The sequence below is a fragment of the Mobula birostris genome, chromosome 12 (assembly GCF_030028105.1).
Source record: "Mobula birostris isolate sMobBir1 chromosome 12, sMobBir1.hap1, whole genome shotgun sequence".
NCBI lineage: Eukaryota > Metazoa > Chordata > Chondrichthyes > Myliobatiformes > Myliobatidae > Mobula > Mobula birostris.
In genome coordinates, this window is record NC_092381.1 from 93,136,142 (window position 1) to 93,149,171 (window position 13,030).

General features: G+C 41.4%; 1 protein-coding gene across 2 annotated transcripts in view; it reads right to left on the reverse strand.

Moving 5' to 3' along the window:
- Positions 1–13,030, reverse strand: part of LOC140206391 (ADAMTS-like protein 2) — a 146,701-nt gene that overhangs the window by 122,770 nt on the left and 10,901 nt on the right. For both annotated transcript variants that reach the window (XM_072274757.1, XM_072274756.1), the window contains exon 3: positions 3,261–3,403. In XM_072274757.1, the coding sequence (XP_072130858.1) occupies positions 3,261–3,403 (143 nt within the window). The remainder of the gene's footprint in view (positions 1–3,260; positions 3,404–13,030) is intronic.

Genomic DNA, 13,030 nt, shown 5'->3' on the forward strand with positions numbered 1-13,030 from the left:
GGTAGCAAGGCAGATGGATGCAATGGTTGAGAAGATATACAACACTTGCCCCATCCAATAACTGTATAATAATTAAGAAATTACTTAAACCACATTCAGAGTATAGGATAGAGCTCGAGTCACACTACAGAAGGATTGGGATAGCACAAAAAAATAACATACAGAATAAACTCCTGGTCACACTACAGAAAGATCGCAATAGCACAAGAAATACTGAAGAGGATGTTGCCAGGACTAAAGCAGCAAGAATGGTTGAGCAATCTTTTGTGATGGTTGCTGTGGGTACTAACAAAGTGTGCGATATTTTCTAGTTTCTTCATCACCAGTTTTAAATAGTGCTTATCTTTGCAATGAGCTATTGCTATTATTTTTATCTACACTAATTTTCATTTCTCTGTGGCTGTGTGTGGTCTTTCTTCTTCGAGCTTGCCAGGTCAGGTTATACCCAGTCACCAAAACATTCTAGCCCGAGGCTTGCTGTCTCGGGAACAACTGAATATCTCAGGGGAGACCAGCACTGCAAGCTTCTCAGCTGCGCAGCACTGTGTGTAGTCACACAGGATCTGCTGTTCAAAGGCTGATGCCTTTTTGCCTAGTACAGAACTCCACTCTTTATCACCAACCGTCCTACAGAGATGGACTGCTCTCTTGTCAGAGAAACAGCAAGTGTGATACATGAGCCAATTTCCTGTCAGGTATAACATGTGACATATCACCAGGTGAATGAGTACCTTCAGCTGCAAAGCAGTCTATGCACAAGCTCCAGCCACAGATAACAATAGATCGCTGTCACCATTGCCTTGGAACAGAGAAAAAAAAAGGAATGATGATCCAAGAAGAATCTCAAGTAATAGCCATTTTTCCTTTTTCCTTCCTTCCTCAGGAGACCATGCCCTCAGTCTTATCCCTCCTGCTCAAGGATTTGCACCAACACCATTAGCCTTCACGCAAGTGATAAGCAGTCCTCAGCAGGTCGGGCAGCATCAGTGGAAAAGATCAGTCGATGTTTCGGGCTGGAACCCTTCATCAGGAGTGTTGCTTTGACCCCAGCATCTGCAGATTATTTTGTGTTAGTGATAAGCAGTAACGTCCACAATCAATGCAGCTTCCAAAGTTCAGTATGGCTGACCCTAGCCAACTTCAACAAACCTGCAAGTAGTGGATGTTCCTTTATGTAGGTAAAGAACTTCCCAGTTCTGTTCAGAATGTGTGTTTGGGTGTCACTGTACATTAACTTCACCCATGCAAACCAAACTGAAAGTAAAAATGATAAACATGCATCGCACAACTGACATCAACTCAGAATGAGGCTCAAAATTGCAATCAAGTCTTTCAAAATGTGCATGCTGCTCTCTATTCAACCTACATATTGTTTTTACACAGCAATTCAGATTTCTGATTAAAATGCATTGCTATGTAATTGAATTTCAAAGCCACAGTGGTAACTGACCAGTGGCCAACTTGTACCTTGATCAGTCGTTACGAAGTGAATGGAGACACAAAGACACAGGGTCACTCTCAGTGACTAGGAAACAAAACATGACATCTCTAGCTTGTTATGGCTGCTCCGATTGCTTGTACGTGCCTCAAAGGCCGCCTAGTGAAGAACAACTAATGATGCCCCAGCACAGAGTCAGAGTTTCCGGCATTCTGGCAAGACAATGAGTTAAATTGTCCCATTTCTGCAATTAACTTACTCAATTCAGGAGCACAAAAATTTGCAATTTAAAAAAAACTATATATACACGCACACACACATATATACATAATATATATATATATATACACACACATACATACACACATTATATATATATATATATATATATATATATATATATATATACACACACACACACACACACATATCACTACCGTTTCAAGTTCTAGTTTTTTTTTTGTTTTTTTTATATAAAGTTGTTTTCACTTGTGTTGCCATTACAGTCAAACTATTTTAATTGTAGAGCCACTGGAAAAGGTTACAAATCCTATAGGACCTCAAATGGGAGACACTCTATTTAGCCAAAGAGTCCACAGTTAAATCATGGATAATTGTGTAAATATCTTCTTGTCTTTCTTTTACACCTGTTAATCACCAAGTGAGAAAGAGGCTTCAGATAAATTCAACAAGTGTCAGTGTGCTAAACTGCACTGATACATCAATGGTAAGGGGACAGAATAAAGTAACTTCATCCCCAAATCTTCCTGCCAGATTGGGGAAGAAGGAAGAGAATATCAACGAGGCAGTCAAAACACTGACTTATGCCGTGGTCTTCACAACACAACATTGTTGCATGAGCCATCTTTGCAACAACTGCAGCTACTGGGAACAGCTTTTCATGCTATTTGTCATAAATCATGAAGATTGATTTACATACAGCTACAATGCTAAATATAAAGCTTTGAGCAGAGATGGTCCACAGAACCACAACTACACAATCGAATAAATCAGCATGACAGTGAAGTGCCTCCTGAGCACCTTGTATGATAAGATGGATTCTTGATGTCACAGTTTACCCCGTCATGGTCATGCATCTTATAACACTTTATTCTGCATTCTGTTACTGCTTCCGCTTGCACTACTTGATGTTTTGATGTGATGAAATCTGCATGGATGGCATGCAGAGCAAAGTTTGTCACCAGATCTCAATTCAGGTGACAATAAAGAACTAATTTATAATTTTCCACTCAGTGACCCCAAAGAGGAAATGGTGTTGCCAATCAATCAACCCAAGAAACAATATTTTTTGTTATACCAGGGTCACCTTGTGCCAAAGAGGGGTAAAACTATCGTTACCATCTGAAATAATCCTACCGCTGCCTGTAAGGAGTTTTATGTTCTTCCCGTGACCACGTGGGCTTCCTCTGGGTGATCTGGTTTTCTCCCACAATCCAAAGATGTGCCAGTTGGTAGGTTAACCGGCCATTGTAAATTGTGGTTAGGCTAGGATTAAATCGGGGTTCAGTGGGCGGTGCAGATCATAGGGCCAGAAAGGCCTATTCTGCACTGTATCTCAATAAATAGATTCATCCAACACACCAAATCTAGGTTTATGCCTTTTGACCTGATGGCTGGGGGGAGAAGAGGGGCGGTGGAGCTAGGGAGGAGCGTCACCAAACTTCCTGGAAATGGCCTCTTCAAGGACCTGCCAAGATGGGCAAGAAGAGCAGGCAATCCTTTTTTTGCCTAGAAGTAGGAAGTAATTCATTGGGAAACTGTGCATCCTCACTGAAAACCAATGGAGAATAACGCCACTTACCTTTGTTGTAAACAGTGCCTCTCCTGGGACATAACTCCTCCCCCACAGCTCCGACTACAGGTGGACCAGGAGCTCCACTCTCCCCACCAATGGGCCACATCCTCCTCTTTGCTTTGGTCCCTTTCCATGACTTCACTACTGTCCTGACAAAAATAAAAAATAAAAATCCATTTATATTCATCAGCCATTAAATGGATTGGCTACTTACCCAAGGAGCATGCAGTAAAATTGGTAAACGTGAAGCAAAGAGGCAAAGAACTATTTTAGGAACACAAGAACATTTAGTCCTAAATTGTTTCCACCAGTCAGGGAAATCATGGATAATCTGTGACTCAAGTGCACAGATGGATCTTTGCCTTACAACCTTAGTTATTAACATCCCACATGTATAATTATAAACATTTCAACACTTGCTACATTTTTCAGAGGCGAGTTCCAGACTTTTTCCCAGCCAGTAGTGATACAGAGGCACAGCGGGCAGAGTTGCTGCATTAGGCTGGAGTGCCAAAGACCAAGATTCAATCCTAATCCAGGGTGCTCTCTGTGTGGAGTTTAGACATTCTCTCTCACCACATGGGTACCCTCCAAAAGATGTGCTGACAGATTAATTGACCAATATAAATTCTTGTTGTGTGCATACATAGCAGGATCTAGAGGAAGTCAATGATGAAGTGGGGAGAATTAATAATTGTGTTAGCGTACAGTCCTGTGCAAAAGTCTTAGATATATATATGGCTAGGCTGCTTAAGACTTTTGCACAGTACTGTAGTAATTTTATGTATTACACTGTACTGCTGCCACTAAAAAAGTAATTTCATGACTTGTAGGTGATAAACCTGATTCTGATATGGCTCTATATTGTGGACTGAGAGTGGGAAGGGGATAGGGAGAGGGGAATCATGGTTGCAAAAGGGGAAGGCAGAGGAAGCAGAGAAACATTCTGTAATAACCAATTAACCAATTGTTTGAAATCAAATTACCTTGCCTGGTGTCTCAGAGCTGGGCATGTCTGCTCCCAACACCCGCCCCGGCTCTCCTCCTCTGCCGCCTGTCCCACAACCCTCCCACGATGCTCCACCCTCACCATTCTCAACAGCCTTAACAGCCTTTGCTCCCACCAGACTTAGAAACTCGCTTCCAACTACTCTATTTGTTAGAGAATCAAATCTGCACTGAGCATCCACTCCAATCTTACACTAGTTACATTTTTATACTTCCCACAGATCCTACCACCCACCTACACACTAGGAGTAATTCACAGGTGCCAATTAATTTACTAACCTGCATATCTTCATATTAGAAGAATCCTATACATCCAGAGGAAACCCACACAAAGAACTTGCAACCTCCACACAGACAGTATCAGAAATCAGGATCGAACTAGGTTGCTTACACTGAGGCAGCAGTTCTACTAACTGCAACACAGTGTTGCCTCCACCCATAATAAATAGAAACTTTGATCAAATCCCCACTTTTCATCTTCTAAATTTCAGGTCCAAGCCTATGCAATCAGTACTCAGAATGTAATTTCTGGAGACCCAGTTACCATTCTCATAAATATGCACAACACCCATTCCAAAGACAGCTCGAGGGGGCAAATGGCCTAGTTTGGCTCCCACATCTTATGGTCCATGGTCTAGTTCTTCCTCACAATGCTAAGATGCTTAGGGTTGTCTTAAGTATCCCAGGTGTGATTTATGGAAAGCTTTGTTTAACTGCACCACAACCCTTTGAATTCCAGTGCAATTAATATAATTTCATAATGCTTTATTATTTCTGATTAAGGAGCCCATGGTAATTTAAGTATTGAACATAAATGTAATCCTAAATCACACAAACACATTTTTACCTTTTCACTCAAGCCCTTGATAAACACTTATAGAAACAGGTTGTGCATTATCCCAACTCTGTTGCCTGCAGGCAGCTAGTCTCCAAACCAGATGAAAAAAAAATTGAACTCCATGATAGCAGTTTCACAGTTGGTCATTCACAATCTCCAAGGCAGAGGTTCCCAATCTTTTTTTAATGCATGGACCCCTCCCATTAACCGAGAGGTCCATGGACCCCAGGCTGCGAACCCCTGCTCCAAGGGAATATAATGAATGCCTCCTTGAAAACCACATAAACATCCACTACCATTCCTTAATTCAGCATCACAAACTTCAGCATAGCAAGGATGTTTGGGACAAAGTATAATGGAAATTTACCAGAATGTTACCTCCCTTCCATGAATTAAATTCTGAGTCATGAATATACCAACTAGATTTGGGCTCTCCATGTTTTAGAAGATTTGGAAATACCTGGAAGGTCAGGCAGTATTCATGGAAAGAGAAAGTGTTAAGTGTATGACATTTCACTGACCCGAAATTGCCTGGTCTGATGATTATTTCCAGCATTTTCTGCTTTTGCTTCAGATATTCTATAATTTATGTTTTTCTTGACAATGCTGCGTTTCTGATTCTGTGCCTTGATGCTGCTGCAAAAGTTTCAAATGCACCTATGCGTACACATGCTTGTGCATTTGACAATAAACTCAACTTTGATTTCTAAGATCCACAGGTTTTTGTTTGGCTTTTAGAAAATTCAACGGCTTGACGTGGTCTTATGCTCTTGTGCTTGTGAGCACTTTCAACCAATGCTATAAATTCAAAAAATACTGCAGACAATTTATGAACAATATTCCTCAATGTCTCACAACTCAAGATCTTCAATTCAAGGCTAAAGCAGATATGACTAGAGACAGTCTACATTACCTACCAAAATAATCACCTTTCCCGTCTCTAGACACGGCCCCTTGCTTAATGGTATTGGCCCACAGTATAAAGTAAGTTGGGAAACCCTGCTCCAGAGGAAGCATCCATAAACCTATCTTTTTTGCCTCCTTCAAAGCAACAAGAGCTTGAAGACATTGAAGACCTGATGAAGGGTCTTGGCCCGAAACAGTGACTGTACTCTTTTCATAGATGCTGCCTGGCCTGCGGAGTTCCTCCAGCATCTTTTGTCTGTTGCTCAGATTTCCAGCATCTGCAGATTTTCCCATGTTTGTTATGCAAGTCTTCTTATATTTCCTCAATTTGGTCTGATACTCAATGCACACAGGAAAATGCATAGCCGCTGTTGCATTGCTTTCACCAGGGCCTTAAAACTGGAAGACCATCAAAAGAAAAATCAAGTTAATGTAGCATCTGAAGCAAGTGAAGTGAAACTGGTTTTGTTAAAATGTTGTTAAACAGATCAACATTTATCTGGCAACACACATCAAAGTTGCTGGCGAACGCAGCAGGCCAGGCAGCATCTCTAGGAAGAGGTACAGTCGACATTTCAGGCCGAGACCCTTCGTCAGGACTAACTGAAGGAAGAGTGAGTAAGGGATTTGAAAGTTGGAGGGGGAGGGGAAGATCCAAAATGATAGGAGAAGACAGGAGGGGGAGGGATAGAGCCAAGAGCTGGACAGGTGATAGGCAAAAGGGGATACCAGAGGATCATGGGACAGGAGGCCCAGGGAGAAAGACAAAGGTGGGGGGGAACCCAGAGGATGGGCAAGGGGTATAGTCAGAGGGACAGAGGGAGAAAAAGGAGAGTGAGAGAAAGAATGTGTGTATAAAAATAAATAACAGATGGGGTACAAGGGGGAGGTCGGGCATTAGCGGAAGTTAGAGAAGTCGATGTTCATGCCATCAGGTTGGAGGCTACCCAGACGGAATATAAGGTGTTGTTCCTCCAACCTGAGTGTGGCTTCATCTTTACAGTACAGGAGACCGTGGATAGACATGTCAGAATGGGAATGGGATGTGGAAATAAAATGTGTGGCCACTGGGAGATCCTGCTTTCTCTGGCGGACGGAGCGTAGGTATTCAGCAAAGCGGTCTCCCCGTCTGCACTGGGTCTTGCCTATATATAGAAGGCCACATCGGGAGCACCGGACGCAGTATATCACCCCAGCTGACTCACAGGTGAAGTGTTGCCTCACCTGGAAGGACTGTCTGGGGCCCTGAATGGTGATAAGGGAGGAAGTGTAAGGGCATGTGTAGCACTTGCTCCGCTTACAAGGATAAGTGTCAGGAGGGAGATCAGCAGGGAGGGATGGGGGGGACGAATGGACAAGGGAGTCACGTAGGGAGCGATCCCTGCGGAAAGCAGGCGGGGGGGGAGGAGGGAAAGATGTGCTTAGTGGTGGGATCCCGTTGGAGGTGGCGGAAGTTACGGAGAATAATATGTTGGACCCGGAGGCTGGTGGGGTGGTAGGTGAGGACCAGGGGAACCCTATTCCTTGTGGGGTGGCGGGAGGATGGAGAGAGAGAGCAGATGTACGTGAAATGGGGGAGATGCGTTTGAGAGCAGAGTTGATAGTGAAGGAAGGGAAGCCCCTTTCTTTAAAAAAAGGACATCTCCCTCGTCCTGGAATGAAAAGCCTCATACTGCTCTAGATGCGGCAGAGACGGAGGAATTGCGAGAAGGGGATGGCATTTTTGCAAGAAACAGGGTGAGAAGAGGAATAGTCCAGATAGCTGTGAGAGTCAGTAGGCTTATAGTACATAAGCTGTCTCCAGAGACAGAGACAGAAAGATCTAGGAAGGGGACGGAGGTGCCAGAAATGGACCAGGTAAACTTGAGGGCAGGGTAAAAGTTGGAGGCAAAGTTAATAAAGTCAACAAGCTCAGCATGCGTGCAGGAAGCAGCGCCAATGCAGTCAACGAGCTCAGCATGCGTGCAGGAAGCAGCGCCAATGCAGTCCTGACGAAGGGTCTCGGCCTGAAACGTCGACTGTACCTCTTCCTGGAGATGCTGCCTGGTCTGCTGCGTTCACCAGCAACTTTGATGTGTGTTGCTTGAATTTCCAGCATCTGCAGAATTCCTGTTGTTTGAATATTTATCTGGATTCATATTTGGCCAATAGAGATACAAATTCTCTGCAACAGTCATCCAATTTTGAAGCTCCCAATGAGTCATATGATCCTTACACCTTTTGCAGACTCTAAAAATCTGGCTAGAGAATCAATTAGCAATGAAAAATAGTTCAGAGTGACAACTTCAACAAGGCAGCTCTGCAAGAGTTGGTGAAAGTGGAGTGAAAAGATAGAAGTGCACTTAAAAGTGAGTTGATCATACTAAACAAGCAGGAAAGGAACAAAGAGTAGACATCTATCATTCACAAAATGAACAAAGTGCACAAATTAAACAGAAACCCAAAACTGAGCTTGCAAAGTACAAGAAAAACACATACATACAAACAAGTTATAAAAGGATGTGTGGGAAAAGCACTGTGTAACACAGTAAATAAAGATTATTAAACACAAAACAAATACAGTGGATTCCACTTAACTGAGTCATCAGTTGATTGGGGTTGCCATGTATTTAGGACAACTCTTAAACAAAAGCTAAAAATCGAGCAAATTGCCAGGATTCCTTTTGTTTATTTGGGACACTGTGACACTTAATTGGGGCAGGAGACTGTTGCTGGACATTTTCTAACTAGCCTTTGTCAGGTACACCTGCATAGCCATTAGACACTACTCTGCACTTAGAGCAATCAGTTTTGAAATAGCATCAGTTGTGTGTGTTTCTGTTCAAAAAGCAGTGATTTTTGTCACTGATATTTGGTGAGAAATAAGCAGCAGGACAATTCGTATCTGTTTTGCTCACCACATTCATCACTACTTCAACAAGTCAGGAGTTATGAAGATTTGGAAGGTGCAATCGTTATAAGCATTGTATAAAGGCAATCTATTATCTGCAATAGGTGTCGACACTGATTTTGTTTATTTACAGTCAGTCAAAGCACAACAGATGAATTCCCGAATCATCGACTGTACTTTTTTCCGTAGATGCTGCCTGACCTGTTGAATTCCTCCAGCATTTTGTGTGTTGCTTTGGATTTCCAGCATCTGCAGATTTTCTGGTGTAAATGATTGTTTGCCTTTTTTTAATATTTTTTTTTAAACTATTTCAATGAAACTTCAGCTAAATGGAGCAGCCATTAAATTGGGACAAAATGTTCTGATCCCAATGTGTCCCAATTAACTGCAACCGATATATTAGCATTATAGTCAGATGTCAACGATGTTGTTTCACGATACAACGTACACGCTTTCACCCATTAACAGATTAGGTTTTTACAGATTGATATTGTCTGTACGTTGGGCAGTGCACAAAAATAATATCATGCAATATGGTAACCACACCTCCACAGTGGCATCAAAAGCACATTAGAATGATAAGAAAGAACAGTTAATAAAAGTGGAAAGCAAAAAAAAAGCTAGTTCTGCTGTTTATTGGAACAAACACATATATATGCAAGACATTTGAATTTATTATTATTATTCGTATGCAGGGGTGCCCATAAGTTCAGTGCTTGTAACCCAAGGATGACCTGTCCATACATTCAGTGGTCACTTTACGAGGAACCTCCTGTACCTAATAAAGTAGTCAATGAATGTATGTTCATAATCTTCTACTTCTGTAAACCATCTACTTCAAGGTTCGACATGTTGTGCGTTCAGAGATGCTCTTTTGCACACCACTGTTGTAGTGGTTATTTGGGTCACTGTTGCCTTCCTGTCAGCTTGAACCAGTCTGGCCTTTCTCCTCTGACCCCTCTCATTAACAAGGCATTTCTGTCCACAGAACTGACACTTGCTGGTTGTTTTTGCTTTGGTTTTTTTGCGCTATTCTATAAACTCTAGACACTATTATGCATGAAAATCCCAGGAGATCGGTAGTTTCTGAGCTGCTCAAACTGCCCCATCTGGCACCAACAATCCTTCCACGATCAAAGTCACTTAGATTACATTTCTTCCACATTCTGATGTTCGGTCTGAACAAATGAACTTCTTCACCCTGGCTGTATGATTACATGCATTGAGTTGCTGTCACATGATTGGCTGATTAGATATTTGCATTAACCAGATGTACAGTTGTGTACCTAATTAAGTGGCCACTGAGAGTCTATTTCAAAATGAATTTTCCATGCATTCATATAACATCAATTCACACTACTTGTGAATAAAGACAGGTCTGGCAAATAATTAGCAGACACAGCACGATACACGTAATGAAATTGTTCAGCCAAAACTTTGCACAAATTGAAAGAACATAAAAATATGAGGTATGTTACATGTCAGATAGTCATCTACATGATATTTTGCAAATGAGAGGTCAGTTACCTAAAGCAAAATATTAGTTATAAAAATTGTTTCCAAAATAATTACAATGAGGATGAAAAGTTCCTTTTCCTAAAGACTTTGTGCTTCATCTTTTGAGCACATAATCATCAGCAGAAACTGAAATGTTCCTGAAATAGTTGCCACCTTGCAAAGCATTACCACACTGAGGTTATTGAGACAGATTCTCAAATTCAGTCTAAGTAAACTGAAGCAGCTATCTGAGATTGAGTCACCTGCAGCTCAGAACTCAACTGAGTCGTCATCTTGCTGGGACACTAAGTGGCAAAGCAAATCTATGACCAAAGTGGAAGGAGAAACAAGTACATCACTATACCCAGCAAAGCAGAAAGACTGACTGTTATCTCGTGATGCTACTCTTTCAAAAGTCAAAAGATGCAAGGAATCGGAGAAGCTTATACACCCTCACACTCATATACAAAAGGAAATTATTCACACCCAGATGATGGAATTCAAAGTAAATTTAAAGTAAATTCAAAGTAAAGTTCAAAGTAAATTCATTATCAAAGTATATACAGTGCCTATAAAGATATTCAACCCCCTCTTGGAAGTTTTCATGTTTTATTGTTTTACAACATTGAGTCACGGTAGATTTAATTTGACTTTTTTTGACACCGATCAACAGAAAAAGATTCTTTCGTGTTAAAGTGAAAACAGATCTCTACAAAGTGATCTAAATTAATTACGAATATAAAACATTAAGTAATTGAATGTTTTCTCATCCCCTTTAATATGACACACCAAATCATCACTGATGCAGCCAACTGGTTTCAGAAGTCACATTAATTAAATGGAGATCACCTGGGTGCAGTCTAGAGGTTTCAAATGATTGTAGTAAAAACACACCTGTATCTGGAAGGTCCAACTGCTCCAAAATGCCTGAGTCTGTTGGTTATCAGTATGTTAAGGAAAATTATTGTGATATGTTAACAATTTTTACTGATGAATCTACAGATAATTTAATGAGGAATGTCAATGTGGATGTTTTTGTGTCTGAATTACAGGTAACAATAAAGAAATGTCTTACTATTTATCAGTGTATACTGAAGAACTGGTTGCCATCGTTTTGGGCTCACAGTGGGTGGAGGAACTCTGTCCCTGCAAAGTTATAATTTGTTGAGATTCTTTCTCAGTTTTGACTAGTCTTAAAACAGGTCGTTCTAGCAATAGGTCTGATTTACTGCTGGAAGCTCTTCAAACTTTATTTCATATTCAAAGTATTGGTCTACATGTCTTCTTATGGGTCCCTGCACACAGAGGTGTTGAGGGGAATGAGTGGTAGATTTTTGGCCAAAAAGGCTGTTAAAGTCCAACTATGGATATAGACCTTCCACTTAACAAATCAGAAGCTAAGGGGTTGGTGAGTCTAAGAATTCGGGGATTATGGCAAGACTTGTGGAATAATGGGCATGAGGGGCGACCCCTTGACAAAATACAAAACTGTTGGATTGATGGGAGAAGGGATTATATTGACTTGAACTGAATTGGACATACTATGTTTAATTATTCCTGTATCTTGTTGGAAAACATCACTCTGGGGTATGTAGCTATTGTCAACATTATGAAATAATTGAACACATTATTTTACATTGTGAAACATACAAGGTTGAATGAAAGCAAATACAAGCTACACTACCAGCTTTGGGGGTTGACAGTTTTCATTTAAAAACTAAGTTATGGAAGTTACTTTAATTTAATTTACAATATTACCTTTCATTATTTAAAATCTGTAGGGCTTTTTGGGGTAATTTAGTATTCAGTTGATAGAGAACTAGCAGGGGTTTTATTTCCCAACTCACTACACCACACTCCAGTCCGGTTGGTGGCGGCAATGCACCTTGAAGGGGGAGGAGGGAGAAGATCCAGCTGCTGGCGAGTCAGTATCCTGGCAAAAACTACACCATGAAAACCAAAAAAAAAACAACCACTCCAAGCAACTCCTCAAAAAGGTTATTGAAAAGCACAAGTCAAGAAATGGATACAAGAAAATTTCCAAGTCACTGAATATCCCTTATAGTACAGTTAAGTCAATCATCAAGAAATGGAAAAAATATGGCACAGCTGTAAATTGCCTAGAACAAACCACCCTCAAAAACTGAGTGACTGCATAAGGGGACTAATGAGGGAGGCCGCCAAGAGACCTGTGACAGCTCTGGAGGAGTTACAAGCTTCAGTGGCCGAGATGAGAAAGTCTGCACCTACAACAACTGTTGACTGGGTACTTCACCAGGTCTAGCTCTATGGGAGAGTGGCAAACAGAAAGCCATTGTTGAAAACAACTCACATGAAATCTCAGCTAGAATTTGCCAGAAGGCATGTGGGAGACTCTGAAGTCAGCTGGAAGGTTCTATGGTCTGATGAAACCAAAATTGGGCTTCCCCCCCCCCCCCCCCATCAGACTAAATGCTATTTTTGGTGTAAGCCAAATACTGCACATCAACAAAAACACATAATCCCTACCGTGAAGCATGGTGGTGGCTGCATCGTGCTGTGAAGGTGCTTCACTGCAGCAGGCCCTGAAAGGCTTGTGAAGGTAGAGGGCAAAATGAATGCAGCAAAATACAGGGAAATCCTGGAGGAATACCTGAT